Genomic DNA, 22,690 nt, shown 5'->3' on the forward strand with positions numbered 1-22,690 from the left:
GCCCTTTGCCCAGGCATTCTGCCCACCACAGCAACCCACAATCTGGGTCTCCCCACCCAGAGGGACCCCCAACCCTTGCCTCAGTAGCTACTGCCAGTTGCCATCTAGCCTCGCTCACTGGGGCAGACAGCAGTCTGTAAACCACTCGTCATCAGCAAGGGGGGTTAGGACCTGCTGCCTTTGCCTATCTCTGGGCTGCCCCTCTGCAGCTCCAGTACCTATTTGGCCCTTTTTAAGGCCTGCAGCCTGGGTTTTTTCTAGGCTGGAGCTCCCCAGTTCCCTCTGCTCTTCACCAGCACTGCTCCACCTCAGGTACCATTCTCAGCTCCTAGGCAGCCAGGTCCTTCTCTCTCAAGAAGCTAGAGAGAATCTTTCAACCTCTGGCCCTCAGCCCTCTTATAGGGCCAGCTGTGGTCTGTATGGGGCATGGCCCCAACTGCGGCCGCTTCCCCCAGTCAGCTTAGCTTTTTCCGGCCACAGCCCTCTCCAGGGCTGCTTTAACCCCTTCAGGGCCAAAGCAGGGTGACCACCTCACTACAGCCTCGTTTCTCTTTGAAGTTTGTATTAAACTACCTGTAAACTGTTTGATAGTTAGTTGCATTCAATAGCATAAAGCAATTAACTACTAGTGTATGCCTACGAAACTGATTAGCTTCAAAGCTACAATGTACTTTACCTATTCTTCATCCAAGGAAACTGTGCTGTGATCATTTGCATGCTGTGACAAGAGGCTTCTCCACTGAACTTCGGCTACAAAGGAAGTTTCAGGCTTGATCCGTGCTATCTCAGATCTGTTTAAACTTTGACAGAGAATGTCTGAGCCTTAAAGGTCTCCACGTACTCTGGATGCACCCTGGAATTCTCATGGAACAATGTAAACAAACTGTGCACATGGCCTGCCTATTGGACTATAACCTTTAAAATTGATTCCAGAAGGATTTTTTCAAATTAGCAACCTCGCTATTTCTGCTACAAAACTGACCTAAGAACTTTACTCACATCTGTATGTATATTGATCTAACCATAGTAGCTCTCTTCTTTCTTTTCTTTTTTCTATTAATAATTCTTAGATTTAGTTAGTAAGGATTGGCTGTAACTGTGTATTTGGGTAAGTTTAGAAATATTCATTGACAAGGTGGTTAATCTACCCGATCTTTGGGATTGGTAGAACTTTATATATGGTGAATAAGGTTTTTAGTAATTCTCACTATATTAGACTTGGCTGTCTGGGTGGGAGCCAATGGTTAGATTGCTTAAAGGGGACTGTATTTTGGCTTCATTGTAACCAGTAAGGTATTATAGAAGCAGTTTAGAGTTCACCAAGCAAGTAATCAATTATAGAATAAACCACTAATTTTGGGGATCATCTGACCTATTTGCAGTTTGTCCTCATTGAGCAGTATAGCCCTCCAGTGACCACAGTCATAGTGGGTGTGTATGTCTGCAGCTGTGTTGAGTGGTTCAAAGTATCATGACATACACAGGGCACATGAATTGATGCAGGGGCTGAGATCTAGTTCTCTAGTTTAAAGCAAGCAACTGTTGTTTCAAGTGAAACATGCCTATGTAACACAAAGGGAAAATGTGTACTTCACACAACACACTGTAAATCTGTGGAACACATTGCCAGGGGATGTTGTGAAGGCCAAAAGTATAACTGGTTTAAAAAAAGAATGAGAAGTTCATGGAGAATAGGTCTGTCAATGGTTATTAGCCAATATGGTCAGGGATGCAACCCCATGCTCTGGGTGTCCTTAAAGCTTGGATTGCCAGAAACTGGGACTGGACAACAGTGAATGGATCACTCTATAAATTGCTCTGTTCTGTTCATTCCCTCTGAAGCACCTGGCATTAGCCACTATCAGAAGACAGGATACTGGGCTAGATGGACCATTGGTCTGACCCAGTATGGCCATTCCTATGTTCTTAGCAGGACAATATCGAACGAACACTGCCCTGTTGATTGACCAAATTCTGTGGAGAAGTCTGTCATTGACCACTAGATGGCAATAGAAAGAGCACTTTAGGAATGGAGATGTCAGTCAATCACCACAATTTAATCATTCAAAGGACTGCCCAAGCAGGTGTGAGCACATTTCCCTGGGGAGTTGCAGTACTGTATGGTCTGCTGCGTCTCTTTACTGTGCTGGGTGTCTCCCCTTTTATGTGTCCAGCTGTACATTTCAATATGCTGTTGATATTGTGAAGCCAATTTTCCACCACAGAAGCCATCTTAGTCCAAATCCCACATGGAAGGGGAATTTAGGCTCCTGTGTGTTGATCTGGGCACCCAGAAGTGCCATATAGGAGTCCTACTGAAGCACCATTGTTTGAAAATGAGGTCTCCCAATTTTGGCCAGGATGTGTCTGGAACAATCTGGCCCTAGGCCTTGTACATTCTTTTTGTGTTTGTGTGTGAGGCCGAAGTCAGAGATGCACCGAGGTGGGCCAAACATTCTTGTATTACTGCAACTACAGCAGAGCTATTGGGTGGAGGTGATGGGAATCCTACAGGACCGGCATGTATCAGGAATAGGACAACATCCCTGAGCTCTGATGGGCTGAGATAATTTGTTTCAACAAAAGAAACTAGAATTATAATTTTTATAATTTCCATTGTAATTTCATTATTCTACAGGTTCCTTATTAAGTAAAGCAAATACTTCCATCATATTTCTGTTTTTAAAACTTCCATATATGAAATCTAGATGATGGAGCTCTATGAAATTGCTTCCTGCATGTAACAGACTGAATTGAGAAGTACCCAGAACTAAAAGTGTCTTGCAAGTAGTGACTCTAGAACAGATGGTCATTTATGTTCCTCACGGTGCAGCATGTGGGGACAGTTTTGTATAGGTGGAACGGGGAAGCGGTAGTTGCATTAACCACCATGGACACACTCATGCCCATCCATGTGCACACATCCTTTGGGGTCTCCATGCTCTAGACCTGCCCAGCTAACATTTTGAAAATCTTGTCCAGGCTCCTCTTCTCTTGTGTCCCACAGCTCATGTGCATTTGAGGTTTGATCCAAAGCTCATTGAAATCAGTGAGTTTCTTTCTGCTGACATGAGATCTGTGAAAAATTGGTCCCACAAGGTCTTGTCTTGTACGACGCTACAAACAGAGTGAGTGATCTCCAATGTTAGCAAATCTATTCAATAAAGGAATCTTTAATTTGAGTATTTTAGCAATGTTTATGAGAAACGTTCCCAAAGAGATTTTTATAGTGTCTGTTAGTAGGAAAGGAATGTTGCGGGCAGTTTTTGAAATGCATTCCTATAGGAATGAAATTAATGTATTGTAAGACAGGCTCATTTTCAATTGGCAGATAGGAGGTAAATCAGCTGTTAATCATTTCCATTGAAAGAAAAATTGGTGTCTCTGATGCATTGGGATTCATGGGTGGGATAAAACTAGAGAGATTTTCAGGACTCCTAATACAAATATTTATGTGATCAGCTAAACACTTTGTGTAGTAATTCAGTGTTATGGTTTTTTTTACCATCGGTTAGACTGGGGTAAGTTACTCTCCTCTTTCAACTTGGACAGAGCATTTTAAAATTAAACTTTTGTGCAAGGAAGAAATGGCAACTCGAGCAGGGATACAAATAGGAAGCCCCATTAATAAGAAGCTTAGGAGCTTGTCCAGGTTTCTGTTGGTACCAGTGTTTGCAAGTGCCAATGCCTGTCCTGTCCAGTTAATAGTGTGTCTGTCTCTTGCTGATGCTCACAGGGATTCTGGAGTTTGAGACATCACAATCTACCCAGAGGAGTGTAGGCATAGGAAAAACAATGGGTAGTGAATTGAACAACAATACAATATTGGGTATGATAACTATACCAAGCTTTACACTGAAACACTTTTAAGTTGCTAATATAAGTTTGTTAAAATGCAACAAAAATATGAAGTTAATTCTTCAGCATTTTAAAATGTTGTTCTATTAAGTATCTACCACTCAAACCCTTGTTTTATTTCTTACCCTGAATCCAGAAAACCAGCAGCCAAAGAAGGGAAGTGTGTGAGATCATCTTGACAGTTTAAGACTGAAAAGGTTTGTCAGTTATTCTGTAGGAAAAACATGTATAAGTACTCAGCAGTTCAGCAAGGCAGTGTCCCCCATGTGGGAATAACCAAAATACGTATAAATGTCCTGCACTTTAGTTCCAGGGCAGAGATTTGGGATGTTAATATTTAGCCTGTTCGTTTCATGCTGCTATTGTCTATTAGAATTAAGGTTATGCACTTGTAGGATGTAGATGCTCATATAGACAGGTGACTCGATTTTATATGTGTATTTACTGATCTGACATGTCTCCACTCAATACTCACTCATGCTGTGCCCTCAGTATCTGGACAGGCACTTTTGTTTCAGTCCATTTGACCACTGTCCAGGTTATTTGGGCGATGACCTTGGTGGACACCATTGCCTTCTTCAGCAAAGCAGTGGTGCCACGTGAATACTCAGTGCACATCTGAGTATTCCCCATAACATCACCACAATGGCACCTAATTTGTCAAAGACCGTGATGTGATCCACTGGGAGATAAGGGGCCCTCCTCTCTCTTTGACTTCAGTGGGAATTGAAGTCACACACAGAATCCTCTCGGCACCTAGCAGGATTGGCTCTTCTCAGCCATAGAACATCGGGAGCACAACTGGTATCTGGTGTCCTGTGTCATGGCAGGAACCTCATAGTGATAGATAAATGGGACGTGAGTGGCTGAGCTTTTGGATCTGTGACTATCTCTGAACTGGTAACACCCAGTCAAACAGCACCCTGATCCCACTGGCACAGTCAGAACTCGAGCTGGGTCTGGGGGTTTGTTCCAGGCCACTGGCCAGTTTCTACCACCCCATCATAGCACTCCCCTGAAACCCTGCTATAGACCCCTCCCAAATAACCCCCTACAGTAGTCTGCCAGCCCCTCATTCCCACTGAACCCTCAAATGTCCCCCCCCAACATTTGAGAGCCAAGCAGGACACACACGGTCTCTTCTATGTTCTTGGCCTGCCTTGGCAGGCAGGCCCGTGCCTTGGAAGAAGATGCTGGAGCTTATATGTAGGTGACCAAACCAAAACTGCAACTTTAGCAAACTGTGGCCTCAACTTTTGAACCAAAAATGGCACCTTTTTTTTACAGTCTTACTGATAAGTGTTTGTAAAGTGTTTTGAGATCCTCAAATGGCTGATGCTAAATTAGTGCTGAGGGCATGCATTGGCCTAACCCCTCCACCACACAATAAGATGGGCAAAGTTGTGTGATAGTTGATGTTTTTCTTAAAGTCCCAGCTGTGGGAATCACGTGATTAGGTGAGAATCTCCACTGTCCTTCAGAAAAGGAAGAGCCAGTTTCTAGCTCACATGGTTGTGGAGAAAAGTTTGAAAATGTGAAATCCTGAAGGCAAAGAACAAAAACAATATATGTGCTTTTGAAAAAAAAAACAAAAAAAACCCCTCATGATTTGTTGAGCCTGAACTCATGATTTGTGAATGGCCGGGTCAGCAATTCAGGGATCATGGTTACAAAAAGTTGCTCACAGTTTGCACAGCTAAATGCAGTGCAAGGTTTTGTCCAGCTGGGTGGGACAGGCTCTGGGAGAGTGTTTTCCTGATCATCTGCACACACATATGGAATGATTTGCATGTGCCCATTAGAAGCAGTTTTATTGTGAGGCTGTGCTCTGTAAGGAGCTTGACATTGTTGGCCTGGGACAGGATAGTGAAACGTATCCATGACATGGTCATTACAGGTCTGATATAGTCCTGCTGTTACATGCTCCTGCACTTGCTGCATTTGGTGAATCTGATGTAAGTGAATTGATTGATAGTGATGGATAATTGTGAGAGTAACTTTGCCCTGTGGTTTGGTATGAGAGACACAGGAGCAGGTTTATATCACAGGCAGCATGGTGATTCAATATAGCTGCAGCAATCGGTAACCACCTTGCACGCTGCAGATAGCAGGAAGGTTTTTGTATTGGTCTGTATCACTGTGAGAGGCACATCATTACCCTTCTGGCAGTAATAATCTCCAGCATCATCAGCTTCTACGCTGCTGATTGTGAATGTGAAATCAGTGCCAGACCCACTGCCGCTGAACCGGGCTGGGACCCCAGATTGGAGTGTGCTAGCGCCGTAGATAAGAAGTTTGGGAGCTTGTCCAGGTTTCTGTTGGTACCAGTTTAAGTAATTGCTAATGCTTGTACTGGCTTTGCAGTTGATAGAGACTCTCCCTCCCACTGGCACTGACAGAGATTCCGGGGACTGAGTCATCACAGTTTGCCCAGAGGAGTCTGGATGAAGAGAGAGGGTGAGAAGGGAATGAACAATAATACAATGCTGACTATGACACATGCTTAGACACTGAAACACAATTTGAATTAATTAATTAAATGGATCAGAGTGGCAGCATTTCTTACATCTGTCACTCTGAAAATTACATTTTCAAATTCTTTGTTTTTAATTTCCTACCTTGAATCCAGAGAACCGACAGCCAGAGAAGTGCTGCGTGAGAGATCATCTTGCCTGACAGTAGCTGGAAAGGTTTGTTCATAAACCATGCAGTGGAAAATTACATATTTATATGTGCTCAGTGAGAGAGAAACTATATGCAAAATGCATGTAAATTTAGTGCACTTCAGTTTCAACAAAGAGTAATGAAATGTCAGTATTTGGCTTATTTCCTGCTGCTGTTGTATGTTACAATGATGTCACATATTTCCAGGACTGAAATGGTAACATACTCAGGCCTCTCTGCAGATCTGGTTTCATGCCCTTGGCGCACACCTCACCATTCTGAGGCAAAGCAGTGATCCAAAATGGTTGGCCTCCCTATCCAAGTATTCCTCACACTATCACTAAGGGGTGTCTGTTAGCTTGGGAGCTCTAGCCATAGAGGAGTTAAAGAATCTTGGGTCTCATTTTCAGAGGTGCTGAGACCCCTGCAACTCCCATAACAGTAAACGGAAGCTGTGGGTGCTCAGCACCTCAGACAATCAGGCTCTCTCTGCCCATTTGGGGCCTTTGTGAGCTTGGGGGAGACTCTTCATTACTAATGTGGAATGGCTGACTCTGAGACAGCATGTGGTCAGAGCTCACAATAATGTCTGCTGTGCCCACCTGACATGGGCTGTTCTTTGGTGCAAAGATGGGTTGGGGTATTGCAGTAAGAAACCAGATGCCGGGAGCCTGGTGTTATGCCTCTGCTGGGTGCTTCTTTCCTCCCCTACTATATCAAAGTATCTGTTAAACAAACCTGCTAACCATAGTATGGTGAGTGGAACTGGAGAAGGAGTCAGGTTTGAGGAGGAGCTGCTGGTGAGCTTAGGGGCTCAGGAAAACAAGAAGAGGCAAGGCTGCTAGACAGAGCCTCCGCTTGTGACATTGACCTCTCAGCGTGTTGAACAAAGAGCTCTTCCCTACAATTCTGCCTTCCTGCTGCATCACTTACTGCTGATGAACACTAATAGCAGGGAATCTGCTTTGTGGTCAGGCATTTGCACTGTCTTGTCTTAAACCGTAAAGCAACCTTAGACCGTTAAGCACCTATTGTCTCTAGATGGTTTATTCACTCCTGAAACTGCTTTGCTCGGCAAAGACAGATCGGTTTTTCTGAGAATATTATTGGTTCGTTTGGGGGGGGTGTCTGCAGCTGTGTTGTGTGGTTCCAAGTATAATGACAACTGTACAGTGCATCAGTTCATGCTCTCTGCTTTGAAACAGGCAACTCTCACTAATTGTTTAAAGGGGAGTGTGTGCAATGACACAAGGGGAAAAATGTCTAGTCAATTAGGGTTCAAAGTTTTCACTGATAATTGTGTGAGTTATTTGTTGTCGGTTACGAACTTAGAAATGATCACAAATCACATGGTATTATTGGCCAGGGTGGGTGGGGCAGGTATCCCCAATGGCTGGCCATCCAAGATTTTCACCATTGAATTTAATTAGTCAAAGGACAGCCCAAGCAGGTGTTAATGCATTCCCCCCAGGAATACAGTCCTGTACAGTCTGCTGCATCTCTTTATTGTGATCCGTGTGTCTCCTTTTAATTCTGCAGTTTACATTTCAATATGTAATTAGTGTTGTGGAGCCAGTTTTCCAGCACAGATGTGATAGTACAAATCCCCCATGTTGATGCTCAATTTGGGATTTCAGCTCAAGAGAGGGGAACTGATACTCCTGTGAGTAGATCTGAGCACTCGGATGTGCAGTGTGGGAGTCCCACAGAGGCCCTATTGTTTGTTTGGAAACAGGATCTCCTAATTTAGTCCAGGACGTGTCTGGAACAACCTCTCCCTAGGCCTTGCACATTCTTTTAATGTTTATGTCCGAAGCCTAATCCCAGCGTCAGCCCCTCTGAGGGGAAAGAGGAATCTGTGTTAGAGGGGCAACAGGGCAGACCCTCTGTAGAGCGCTTTACGCTCAGCCTGGCTCCACCTTCTCCTCCTAGGTCAAATACAGCAGAGCTGTTGGAGTGGAAGGCGGAGGGTGATGGGAGCCCTGGTCTGATCTCTTCTCTAGAGCTTCTTATACTGCACTTCTTACTGTAGCACCTTCCAGTAGTGCATGAAGCAATGTCACAACACGTCTGTCACAGATTGATTGTTCTCGCATCCTCTCCCCAGGGGGGAAATGTGCAGAGTGTCTTGAAGGAGGGTCAGGTTTGAGGGTTTTTTGTTTTTAAAATACTGGTTGCTCTGTGGTTACATTAGAGAAGACAAGGTGAAAGCAGTGTGCCTTGCACTTGGAGCAGAAGGTGGTGAGGTTTGTGATGGTCCTTAGTTCATGGGGGAGGTTCATTCCACAGTTTTGGACCACCCTAGGAGATAGCTCTGTCTCCTGCACAGATGAGCTTGAGAGTTCCCATGTGCTAGAGGCAGGGGCGGCTCTAGACATTTTGCCGCCCCAAGCACAGCGGCATGCTGTGGGAGGCGCTCTGCTGGTCGCCAGTCCTGCGGCTTCGGTGGACCTCCCGCAGGCGTGCCTGCAGAGGGTCTGCTGGCACGCCTGCGGGAGGTCCACCTAAGCCGCGGGACCAGCGGACCCTCTGCAGGCATGCCGCCGAAGGCAGCCTGCCTGCTGCCCTCCCGGCAACTGGCAGAGCGCCCCCCACGGCATGCCGCCCCAAGCACGCACTTGGCGTGCTGGGGCCTGGAGCCGCCCCTGGCTAGAGGAGTGGATTTGCTGGTCAGCTGGCTCAACAGGACAGGTGTGCGTCAGACACTGTACCACGTTCCTGAGATCTGATTGGCCGAGGCAACTGCTTTTAAGCAAAAGAGGGTAAAATTGTAATTTTCATAATAATTTCCAACATAATTTAGCTCTGCTACAGGCTGATTGTTAAATAAAATGGTTACTTACAGCATCATTTTTAAATGTTTATATAAGAAATCTATATATAATCAAAAACTAATCAAACCTGACATTTTAATGGGAGTATCATAGATCTGGGGGAAGATATCTAAACAGCAGAAATGGGTTGTGTGATGTTACACCCCATATTCTTTATGGAAATATGCTTATGATATGGATATGGCATAACTGAGATTTATTTTATGCAAGATGGGACTAGTAAGGTATCATTGGAAAGGTTATAATCTACTGAATGTGATTATCCAGTTTGTATGCATGTATCATTTCTGTACCCAAAGCTAGGAATATTGACTATGTAACAATTACAACTGTGTGCGTGCATTTTGGAGACACCCACCTAATGGCCCAAGGGCCATTAGAAAGAAACAATAAGACTCTGAAGATACTAATCTCTCTCCTTCCTGAGCGGCATCCTGGGACATAGCTTTGACATTATTAGGTCAGGTGGGTCCTGTCACCTGGTACTAAACCCCATCTTGGACTTCTAGTGATTTTCCACTAAAAGTAGGGGAAGGTCAAGACTGGGAAACAAAAGATTCCCGCCTTATGTAAATTCTATTTAAGACTGGGGAGTAAGGCAAACAGGACTCTCCCTTCACTGCCATCCCACCCAAGAAGAAAGACTGCAAAAAGTACCTGAAGAGACAAAGAAACTAAGCTGAGGGAAAGGCAAGGGTTGAGTCCAGTCTGAGACAGAGGAGTCTAGTCTGTAAAGAGAAATTATTGGAACTCTCAGCTACAGAAACTCTGCATTCTGCCTAAGTCAGCATTTAGAGTGAGAAGTTACATTTTGTAACCTGTTTCTTTAGTGAATTAAGCTTAGTTTGCAAGTTTTGTTTTATTTGCTTATTAATCTGCTTTGTTCTGTTTGCAATCCCTTAAAATCACTTAACATTTACCTTTTATAGTTAATAAACATGTATTTAGTTTATTCCAAAACCCAGTTTGTGCAATTCAGATCTGGTGGGGGCCAGGGGAGGGAAGCTGTGCACGTCTCTCTCCACATTAAGGGAAAGGGCAAATTGTTATGAGCTTGTGCTGTGTAGATCTTTCTATACAGCGCACAAGACAATATTATTTGGGGTTTACTCCACCTGAGTGCTGGGGAATTTCCTAGCTGAATCTTCCCATAAAACGCTGCTCGCAGACGCTGTTTGATTCTACAGCTCGTGCATCCCTGCCTGTGTGTGTGCACTGCCAGAGGCTGGAGAGACTGATTCAGCAAAACAGGGAGAGGCTGCCCAGGCTAGTGGAGCAGGCGGGCTCAGTGAAACCCCAGTACATTAGGTGGCATCCCGGACGGGGAGTCCAACCCATCCCTGGTTGCAAAAACAAACAAAAAAAAAAAGGAAAAAAAAGAAAAGGATGAGAAGTTATTTTACTTCATGTGTGTCCAGAGCTGAACTGGGAGAGCTAGATGTGCCTTCCACATAATGAGTGTAGAACAAGTGACCAGCACAAAAGACCCTGCACATCCTATGGAGGTTTTTGTATTGGTCTGTATCACTGTGAGAGGGAGGTTGTTATACTGCTGGCAGTAATAATCTCCAGCATCATCAACTTCAACACTGCTGATGGTGAATGTGAAATCAGTGCCAGATCCACTACCACTGAACCGGGTTGGAGTCTCTGTATCACGGGAAGAGGCTTCATAGATAAGGCGTTTAGGAGCTTTTCCAAATTTCTGTTGGTGCCAGGCTATGTCATTAGTAATAGCTGAACTGGCTTTGCAGCTGATACTAACACTTTCTCCTACACTGACTGATAGGGACGCTGGTGACTGAGTCATCAAGGTATCACCACTGGAGTCTAAAAAGAAAAAGAAAATCCGTGTCTGTCACAATATTTTTAAAAGTAAGTTTTTACTTGATTAAATTTACTCGGTATTAAACATACTAGGAATTCCGTGTCACTCCAGATAAACCCCAAACCATTTTCAAATGCAATATTTGTATTCTTTCTTACCCTGAATCCATAAAAACATTGTCATGAAGAAAAGCAGGTTGTGGGACATCATCTTGACTCTTCTGGGTGACTAGAAGCTCAGAGCCCTGCAGTGAAATCTAAAATGCAACCTGGTAGATTTATAATCCGTGGTCAGAGCAGTGAGGAAATGGCACTCGGGTGTGAAAATGCAACGAGGAGGAGCTATGTAAATTGTCTCTGGAGACGTTAATTATCTTAGATCATCCCCTCCCAGGGGCTGTTATTAGATAAATAGGAGATAAGATTCCTACTGGACTTTTCCATTTTATCTCGAGTGTCCAGTTTGAATTGACACTAGTGGTGGGTCTGATTTAGGACAAATGCTGTGACTCTGCAGTATATCAAATGTAGTGTAATCCAGCTGGGAATATTGTTGGTCCATTTGGGGTGTGTGTGTGTGTGTGCGCGTGTGTGTGCGTGCAGATGTGTTGAGTGGTTCCAGATACCACAACATCTATATAATGCATGCAGAGATACAGGGGGTAACTCTAGTTCTCTGCTTTCAAGCAGGCAACCCTTGTTTCAAGTGAAAGATGCACATGTAACACAAGGGGGGAAATATCTAGTCAATAAATGATCAAAGATTTCACTGATAATTGGGTGAATTATTTTTTGTTAGTTACACAGTTAAAAACAAGTCAGGCTGAGGCTGTAATTGACCAGGAGTGGGTGGGACAAATATCCCCAATGGGATCATTATTGATCAGCAGCTTTCACCAAGAGAAAAGAGAAAAAAAAAAGCTTTGAAGTAGGTCCATTCAGCTTGGACAGAGAAACAAAGAATTTGCGTTTTCTCTCTCTGAATGTTGAATCCCTCACAATTTCAGTGCCACGGGCATTACTGCACAAGAGGGGTCAAAGTACAACAATAATAGTGTTCCTAGGGAAAAGGAAATCAGACTGTCCCAACCCCCAAGTGCTTCAGGAACAATGTCTTGTCTCACCAGAGACCTTTAGTGTGGCATTAACTCAGCAAAGTCCAGAGCTGACTGCAAAGAATTACATAGGGATCTCACAAACCTGGGTGACTGGGCAACAAAATGGCAGATGAAATTCAGTGCTGATAAATGCAAAGCAATGCACAATGGAAAACATAATTCCAATTGTATATACAAAATGATGGGGTCTAAATTAGCTATTACCACTCAAGAAAGAGATCTTGGAGTCCTTGTGGATGGTTCTTTGTGATAGTTCACTGTGAAGTAGCAGTCAAAAAAGCTGACAAAATGTTAGGACCCATTAGGAAAGGGATAGAAGATAAGACAGAAAATATCATAATGACATTATATAAATCCATGATAAGCCCACACCTTGAATACCATCTCCAGGTCCCATGTCAAAAAATATATATTAGAACTCGAAAAAGTGCAACACAAATGATTAGGGTTATGGAACAGTTTCCATATAAGGAGAGATTAAAAAGACTTGGACTGTTCATTTTAGACAAGAGATGACTAAGGGGGGATAAGACAGAGAGCTATAAATTCATGACTGGTTTGAAGAAAATGAATAAGGAAGTGTTATTTATCCTGTCACATAACACAAGAATCAGGGGTCAACCAAAGACTTTAATAGGCAGCAGGTTTAAAACAAACATAAGGAAGTACTTCTCCACACAACACACAGTTTGTCTGTAGAATGTATTGCCAAGGGATGTTGTGAAGATCAAAAGTATAACTGGGTTAAAAAAAGAATAAGATAAGTTCATAGAGGATAGGAGCATCCATGGGAATTAGTCAAGCTGGTCAGGGATGCAACCCCATGCTCTGGGGGTCCCTAAACCTCTGACTGCCAGAAGCTGGGACTGGACAACGGGATGGATCACTCAATAAATTGCCCTGTTCTGTTCATTCCCTCTAAAGCATCTGGCACTGACCTCTGTTGGAAGACAGGATACTGGGCTAGATGGATCATTGGTCTAACCCAGTGTGGCCATTCCTATGTTCTTAGCTGGATAATATTAAACAAACCTCATGTTGTCTGACTGAAATGTCCATTCCTGAAGTGCTCTGTCTTTCTATTGCCATCTAGTGCTCAGTGACAGCATGGTCCACACAATTTAATCAATCAAAGTAGTGTGCCCAAGCAGGTGTGAGCGGGTTCCCAGGGGAGAGCAGTACTGTGTAGTCTGCTGCCTCTCTTTACTGTGATGCATGTCTCCCCTTTTGTGTGTCCAGCTGTACCTTTCAATAGGCAGTTGATACCATGGAGCCAGTTTTCCACCACAGAGCTGTCTTAGTCCAACCCTCACATGTTGATTCTCAGTTTGGGATTATTTTTTATGTTGCTTGGACTCTGAGGGGCCAGGATTACTAAGCAAAAACAAAGGATCCTGAGTGTATGACCTGGGCTACCCCTAAAGACATATAGAGCTATTACGTTTTGAAACTTAAGATTGGAACTCATTTGTGTGTATATATGTTTACCTGCCTTAACCTTGTAGGTAACTTTCTTATTCCCTTTTCCTAGTTAATAATTTTTCAGCTAGTTTATTCTAGGGTTGGCTACAAGTGTTGTCTTTGGTGTGAGATCTAAGGTGCGATTGACCTGGGGTAAGTGACTGGACCTTTGGGACTGGGAGTAACCTGAAAATCGTTGTGATTTTTTGGTGTAAGGGACCATCTATCGCAAAGGTACACTCACCTGGGTGGCAAGATAAAGAGGAGTACCCAAGGGGACTGTCTGTGACTCCATTTTTAGACTGTTATAGTGCCTGAGGAATTTACACTTGATACGTGCTTGGTGAACTCTAAGTATAGAACTCATAGCCAATTTGGGGTTTGTGCCTTGCTTCTTAATGGTCTGCTCTGAGGTTGGTATTCATGCTTTTGACCCACTGCCGGACAGTTTGACAGTCAAGATTGACTAGTGAGTCATGGGGATAAATTTTAGACAGTAGTTTTCATATTTTTATGATCAAAGATGTTGTGTGTTGTGCAGGCTATTTGTTTAAAAAATATTCCCAGGATGAAATACTGAGATATAATAATTAATATTAACAACTGCAACAGTAATATCAGATGGTGATTATTCCTCAGTACCTGTGCAGCTTCTCTATGCTCTGAAGAAATTCATTCCAATAAAAATAGGTATATTATATTTTTCATGATCCCTTCAGATTAAATCTGACTATAATGCAGCCTAAGTGTTAAGCAAAGTGGATACTTATATCCTGTTTATCTTAAATGTTTCATATATGAAATCTTAAATGTTCATAAAAATATGAAAACTGATGGAAACTGCATTTCTATTGGGAGACTACAGAATAAAAGTAGACACGGATTGCATTTTTAAATTGATTTTGTTTTCTGTTCATATGAGATTTAACTTCAAAACATTCTAAGGCCAGAAGTGTATTCCATGCATTAAGTACAAAACAGATGGCCAGGACAATGCACACTGCACAGCATAGGGAAGTTTTTGTATTGATCACTGCATCACTCTGAGAGGCCACTCGTCATATTGCTGACAATAATAATCTCCTGCACCAACGGCTTCAACCTTGCTGATGGTGAAGGTGAAATCAGTTCCATAGCCCACTGCCGCCGAACTGGGCGGGGATCCCTGTTGACGGTCAGAAGCTTCATCGATAAGAACCTTAGGAGCTTCTCCGGGTTTCTGGTGGTACCAGAATCATAAATGCTCATACTGGCTTTGCAGAGGATAGTAACACTTTCTCCTACACTGACTCATAGGGATGCTGGTGTCTGAGTCATTGCTATCTCTCCACTGCAGTCTAGACGTAGAAAGAAAATGCAAATAATAGACAATATTGTGAAATGTACTTTAAACGTACTAAAAGTTAAACATAGCAGTAATTGCACGTTACAGAGCACAGCCCAATACGTCATTCTCTGTGTTAATATTTTCATTATCCTTCCTCGAATCCCAAAAAACAACATCAAGAAAAATTGTGCATATGGAATCATTTTGGCCATGCAGAGTTACGAGGAGCTCAGAGCCCTGCAGTGAAATCTGAAATGCCACCTGACAGATTTATAATCCCTGCTCAGAGCAGTAAGGAAATGACACTCAGGGGTGAATATGCAAAATGACTGAGCAATGTAAATTGTCTTTGAGGTGTAGGGTGTAGTTTGAAAATGCTGGTATTTGTGGATCATCTGAAGCCAGGGTTTGCGTCTAGAGCAGAATTTAATCAAGCACGGCCCAGAAAAACTGAAAATGGACCCTTTTCAATTGACACTTATAACCTGTGACCTTTTCAGCTTTGTCACATTGCTTCTTTATACAACATCAACCGCCCTTTGTTTTTTCTGTGACACATCTTTGATTCTAGGAAATAAAAATATGACAGAGCATATTGACATTCATCACTGACCTAAGCCAAGCTTTTTACATCCCCAAGGTAGCCAAAAACTTTATACTATCCTAGAAATTAGAGATGGAAAAGATCTATGCCGAGTTGCCTCCCACTCAAGTTTTAAATATCTCAGCTGACAGCTGTCTTAGGGCAAATGCTCTTACATAGTAGTAGCTGACAAAGATATTGAGCAGATCCTGTTGCTATACATAAAGGTAGCTCCATTCACCCTAATGGGGCTACCTTTATCTTCAGCTATACCAGCTGAGGATCTGGCCTACTAAAAGAAGAATTATGCTCCTAGTTTAGTTCTAAAAACATATGATTGGGTTTCCACACTGTGGAATGAATTGTGCACAGCTGTGGAAGATGATTTTTTGGCTGCATCCATTTTCTTTGTGTCCGCTTGCTCAGCGCAGAGGTTGGCTGTAATTTGTTCTGTGAGGTTTGCAAGAAAAGTCAGATAAAAGAGATCATCAATGTATGGGGTAGTGTACAGCTAGAAACCGTGTAAATGGGGATTCTGACTGAGTCTCTTTGTGTCTGATTGGTAAGAGAGCTGTTCTGGTGCTGGGAGGACAAGGGTGCTCCAAAGAGCGTCACTGTTCATACAACACAGGGACAATCCACTGGCTTAGGTCAGTTGCACTGAAGTCAATGGAGTTACGTCTTGCAGCAGTGAAGGATGTGGCCCACAGGCAAAAAGCTCCACATGCAGAACCGATTAACGACACAGCTGAATGCAGACATGCTCCAATAGTGCAGTGTCTCAGGCAGGCCTTGAGGCAGCTGCTCTTGCGTGGCTTCATCACAGAGCCGCACTCACAGCTGCCCTGGCCTTGCTTGACACGGGGCCTGGCGTCGCAGCTCTTGCAGGGCTTCATGGTGGACTAGCTCTCGTATCCTCTCTTGCAGGCCCTGAAGCAGCAATTCTTGCACAGCCTCATCCTGGAGCACCATCTGCAGCTGCAGACGCATGATCCGATGCAGCTCCCTTTGCAGGACCTCCACCAGGAAGATCCAATCTAGCTGCAAATGTGGGGCCAGAGGCAGCAACTCTTCAATGGCTTCACCGTGGAGAGCCTCTCGCATCCTGTCTTGCAGGGCCTGATGCAGAAACGCCTGCATGGCCTCATCCTGCAGACACCCTTCCAACTCCCAGTGCAGTGCCTGACGCAACACCTCTTGTGTGTCCTCGTCCTGGAGCACTCCTTGCAGCCACTCGCGCATGGCCAGATACAGGACGTGACGCAGCAATTCTTGGCCCGCCTCCCCTTGGAGCAGCTGTTGCATGGGATCATGCTGGGCACCAGCATCAGCTTCCATTCCAGCCTGTAAAACAAGCGCCATAATGACCACCGGCTCCTGGGTAGCCTCGTACCCCATGCCAGCTCCAGTCACGACTGCTCCAACTGCCTTTTCAGTTCCCTGGGGCGTCTACAATCATAGCCCTGGGTGCTCGCTCCTGATCCCTCCGCCGCGGTGGTGTTCTCCTGAGTCACACCTGGGTTGTGTCAGCCCTAGCTTGGATCAAGAACTGGCTGGACCTGGGGAAGGCTGAGGGAGACATTCGTTTTATTTGGCAGCAACAAATTACTGCCAGTCTGCAGGTTTTGAGCCTCAGATCCCATCTGGAGCCCCAGTGCTGGGAGGCTGGTTCCTGAGCAGCTTCATGCTCCCTGTTACTTCGCCCAACTGTCATCTTCTCTCACCAACTGCCACGGGCCTCTGGAGCCTTCTGCCCAGGCTCTGGGACTCCCCTCTCTGCGCCCCCTGCAGGAGTCTCTGCTCCTTTCACCCAGCTCGAAATAAAGTCACAGCCAGTTGGGCCAGACGGATATTAGCTCCATTCAAAGAAACTCCACGAACGTCAGTGGAGTCACTTAGGACTCACGCTGGTTGTGAGAGCAGAATACAGCCCACAGCACCTACAAACAATTACCTTCCCAAAGAATATGGTACATACAAGAAATGATTAGAGAGAGGACAAAACTAGAACTCTTCTGTGTGTGTCTAGAGCCTGGGAAGTGGTGGGTCAGATTCAGTGAGGTGGATACAAAATGTCTTGGTGGTTTTGGTTTCTGACCTGAACCAAGCCTCCTAGGGACCACATTTTGGTTCCATTTTGATTGGGCTCCACCATAGGTGTGAACTGACGTGTGAAGGGTTGAGGGCACCCGCTTCTGCATAACTATCAGAAATTAGTAGCACAGAAATATTACCCTCCTTTCTTGGCTAGGAGGCTGCATGTTGTTCATTGGGAAAATAAAACACTTTCCTAATCCTTTCTTTTTATCTTCTGCTGTTGCCTCTGGCTCACAGGTTGGTCACCAGTTACATTTCTCCCCTTATTTCAAAAGTAAACAACTGGCAGCTTTACCCTATCTATTACTAAGCTCTGACTAGAATGTGCTTGATAGGCAGGCACTGCTCTGAGTGTGTGTGTGTTTGTGGCAGGGAGAGGACAAACGGACTTCAGAATCACCCCATCCCACCCCACCAAGCTCTGTGGTGTGCAGGGGGACCAGGCTTCAATCAACTTTAAAGTAATACAGCCTGTTCCTTTGGGCACAACCAGTCTGCTCCCACCTCCTCCCCATCCTTCCCTGCTCCCTTTAGGGTAATTATGCTGGTGTCTCAGAAAAGAGCAGTCCCTGGGGTGGGCGTGGACTGCAGTTGAGCCTGGCCCTGGTGAGGAGTGTTCCATGAGCTCTGGGAAAAATCTGCTAGGCCTTGAGGCCTATTGGCTGCAGAGAGGTGGAGGCGGTTGAGCTTCCAGATAAACCAGAGCCACGTTTTCTGAGAGAGGAGTCCAGGCAGTCTTATAGTCACATCACTGGATTGTTCCTTCCAGTGCGAAAGTATCTTGCTCTGCACACATGCACAGTGCACCTATGAACAGAATTTTCTGCTGGCTTCTGTTTGGAAAAAATAACCTCTTTTCCATTGCTAGTGTGTATTCATGTGTCTCAGATTTTCCCAATATCACCTAGTTAAAGTATCGCCTGATTAGTTGCAAATTTAAGGAACAAAGTAGAGAGTTTCCTCTTAAACATCAGTTAATTTGTTTTCCCAGGTGAAATATTTTATTTTATCAAGAGGGGATAAAACCCTAGATCCTTCCATGGAAATGACTTTCAGGCAGGGAGACTATTCATGAAGAGCTGCGATGGCTTGAGGGAAAACAATGAAAAATGTTATGTGGTTTCCTGAGCATGCATGACTGAGTAGGGAAGTGCTGTAGATCTGAGAAGTGCCCTCTGTGTAACTGCTGTAGAACAGATGACCCGGGCAGAACATACTGTGCAGCCGGGAGAGGTTTTTGTATTAGTCTGAGTCACTGTGAGTGGGGTACGATCACTTTGCTGACAGTAATAATCTCCAGCATCATCATTTTCAACACTGCTGATGGTGAAAGTGAAATCTGTCCCATAGCCACTGCTGCTGAACCGGGCTGGGACTCCCGTTTGGCGATTAGAAACTTCATAGATAAGGAGCTTAGGAGCAGCTCCGGATTTCTGCTGGTACCAGTTCATGTCATCATCAATGTCTGTATCAGATTGGCATTTGATAGTAACAGTTTCTCCTGGGAGGACCGAGAGAGTCTCTGGAGACTGAGTCACTACAACCTGCCCACTGGTGTCTAGATGTGGAAAGAAAATGTGCACGTGCCACAAATGGTTAGGAAATTTACTTTGCAAAAGTTTAAAGGTACTAGAAATTAAATATGCCAATGGTTCAGCACAACAGCAGCTGAACCAATGAATGGTTGCCACATTTCATATGTTCATTATCCTTCCTACCTTGAGTCCATAGCAAGAGCATTACAAAAAGTAGCATCTGTGCTGTCATGCTGCCTGTCACCTGGCTTGCTAGAAACTCCCCAATGAAATATGCAGTGCAGGCTGAGGGATTTATACTGACTGCTTAGTGCCGCAAGGCAATGGCACGGGGTGTGACTATGCAAAGTGACAGAGCTATTTAAGCTGCCGCCGAGTTTCAGGACAGAGTGTGGAAATATTAATGCTTCCAGGAGCTTACATTGCTGGGCGAGTCTATGGCAAAGAGGCCCTGAGCAATGACATTGAAGAACCATCACAGCTTTTCATGGAACTGATCCTGTGAGGTGCTGACTCACCTCAACTCCCATTGCTGCAGTTGCTCAGCACTTCACAGGACCAGCTTGCCCATCTCCAGCCATATGGAATCCTTCTACAACAAGCCAATCCTCATGCAGAATGAGAAACATCCTCAGTTAGTGGTACAATTTTTGGCATATTGAAATTAATGTCTAAGGTAAGTGAACATATTTACCCTCCCAATACAGACACACACGCATAAAAATCAGAGATACGAAAAACTGAGTCATCTAGCCCAATTCAGCATGTGCTAAATTGCTTAACTGAATTGGGAGTGGATTACTTAACTGCTTAAAGTTAAGCACGTGATAAAGTGTTTTGCTGAACTGGACCCTAATTCAGTTTTTCAGGCATGCACTTTCTCTTCTTCCCAGATGTGGTCACCCATCTGTGTTACTATAAAAAAAAAACAACACAACACCAGGACACTGTAAGGCTGAACCTACTTGTGAGGTTCCCAGAGTTTTACACATTGTCAATCTATCCAGAGTGCAAAGCATGGGCCACTCCTGCTCTCTTCTACTGAACAGCCAAACAGTGTGGATGCTTAACAAACATAATGACAGTACAATTTTTCTCCCCATTGTGATTTCACTGTGTAAATCTTGGCTGGTTCTCTCTTCTAGTATTCTGATGATCTTCAGAGAACGTGTGAAGAACCCCAGAACATCCAGGGCCCGCTTGTCCAAATGAAGGGATGTGTTGTATGTACCGACCTTGGATTTCCCTTGCAAAGAATGCAGGATCCTGAAAATTACAAGGAGATAAATACGAGTGAATAGGAATGACTCCCCTGCTCTTCTAGTCATGGGAATGGGGTAAAGAAACCAGTAAGCGATGAGACTTTCTCTCAGTCTGTAGGTCCTTTTGTGATCAACTTTAATGAAACAGCTTCAGCTACACTCCTAGCCCCCAAACTTCCTGTTAGCAGAGGGAGATGGGGATTGAATTTTTAAAGGACTCACTTAGGCCGTAATCCAGCAAAACATTGATGTATCTAACTTGAAGTGAGGAGTCTCATTGATTGAAATTAAGTGTACGTTTAAGTGTTTTACTGGATCAGGGCCTGACCTGGACCTCACGCTACACTTGGAGGTCAGCAGATCCAAACACATTGTCCCTCAGTAGCCCCTTCTCTCAGGTACGGAAGGAAGGGCCTAGGAAATTTAGGGCATACAACCCAGGCACGCCTTACCATCCATTTCCCCCCATGGCCCAGTTTTACACCCCCCACTTCTCTAGCACTGTAATTAATTGTAATGACAAAGGTTCCCTGCCCACCTCGTTCAACCCTCAGTCTTGGTGAGTGCTGGCATGGGAGGTCAGGCTCTGACAGAGTGTTGTATTCAAAGATTTTGGTTTGTGTGGAAGCTGCAAGGTGGCCTGCATGTTGTCTTTGACCAGCCTGGAAGATGAAGAGAGAAAATGAATTCTGTGTAGGGAAGGATGGGGACATGCTATCCCTCTGAGTGAAAAGGAATAGAAACCTTCTGCCTGGTGCAGCTGGGTGCAAATTAAATCACTATTCAGAAGTCAGCTCTGTGATAAAAGCTAGGGGTGCCTTATCAGTGCATGGCATCAGGGAAGAGTTCCATCAGAGATGGTGCAAATCCTGATCCTTCCCACAAATTAATGTAATTCTGTCTATTTACACCTGCTGTATCTTACTGCACTTCAGGCAGCTGCATTTTGGTGATGGGTGAAGAGAAGCAGACACCTACAGACAAAGCTCTGTGCACCCCAGGGCAAACTAGGCCTACATTCTATGGCATGGTTCCTACATACCACAACATGATGCTGCTGCAAATGGGGGATTCTGTAGCAGCTTCTTTTTTAAAAAATATCACACGATTATAGTTTTGCAGTTTGATCAGTTTAATATAATACAGCTTTGTTCTTAGGCAATTATGTATCTTAGTAGAACAAACAACTGTATATGAAAATAACCATCATTGCTTACTGGTAGATGTGTAAATGTTTTTTTTTTCCGGTAATAGACAATCTCTAGTTCTTTGTAAAACTGCCTTATCTAATATACTATTAACTTCAAAAATGCAGAAATCAATTACTGGCTTGGCTTCTTGGCATGGCTGCTCAGGGCATAAACCACAAAATACCATTTATAGACACAGGCACTGTCCCTAGGGAAAATACTGATCGTTTCTAGTCCAATTTCACCACCTAGTGGTTGGTCTGAGTGAACCTGGCAGCAGTGCCATTTACTTCCTATACGTCTGGCTTTTTCAGCTCTGTACGGTGTGTGCTAACTCAGTTTCCAATGGCGGATTGTTTCCTCAATCAATACTGTAACACAAGTAACCTAATTTTGATTAACTTTTGCAGTCTGTGGGAGAATTATACCAGAAGAGAAATTATCCTGTCCCTTGATTGGTCCTCTGGTCAGGTGTTCATCAGGTTACTGAGCTTGTTAACCCTTTACAGGTAAAAGAGACTTTAACCCTTAACTATCTGTTTATGACAAGAGAATCTGTGTTTTGGCTGCACAATTGCATGGGCTCCCCAACTCTGCATAAAGCCTGAGCAAACAGCATTTATTGAGTGAGGTATGGGAGAGTTTTTGTGTGTGTGTGTGTGTGGGGGGGGGGAATGGGTGAGCACACCCCCACAGCGCTGCCGCTGCTATTCAAACCCTTGGGCTTTCCAACCCAGGGCTCCCCACCTTAGCAAGAGGTTCTGGTAGAACTGGTTGGAAAAGAAAAAACAATTTAGTGAAAAACTGACAATTACAATGATAGGTGTGGGGGATGCTGCAGCACCCCCAGGTTTTGTGCGGGGTCCCAGCACCGCCAGCCCCGCACCTGGGGCTTCGCTCCTGGCCCCATGCCCATGGCTCTACTCCTGGCCCC

At 44.4% G+C, this 22,690-nt stretch overlaps 1 long non-coding RNA gene and 1 gene segment (V, D, J or C); one reads left to right on the top strand and one right to left on the bottom strand.

Moving 5' to 3' along the window:
• The first annotated feature begins 696 nt into the window (after positions 1-696).
• Positions 697-16,716, top strand: LOC120406473. The gene is made up of 7 exons (XR_005599300.1): positions 697-1,003; positions 3,008-3,128; positions 3,995-4,055; positions 6,223-6,315; positions 6,488-6,548; positions 11,146-11,231; positions 16,600-16,716. It is a non-coding gene; the product is annotated as an uncharacterized LOC120406473 (long non-coding RNA).
• Positions 16,717-18,881: 2,165 nt separating this feature from the next.
• On the bottom strand, positions 18,882-19,551 carry LOC120406877. The segment is given in 2 exon segments: positions 18,882-19,327; positions 19,488-19,551. Coding segments are annotated over 2 exon segments (495 nt in total).
• Positions 19,552-22,690: the final 3,139 nt, after the last annotated feature.

Source organism: Mauremys reevesii, linkage group 5 (genome assembly GCF_016161935.1).
Source record: "Mauremys reevesii isolate NIE-2019 linkage group 5, ASM1616193v1, whole genome shotgun sequence".
NCBI classification, from domain to species: Eukaryota; Metazoa; Chordata; order Testudines; family Geoemydidae; genus Mauremys; species Mauremys reevesii.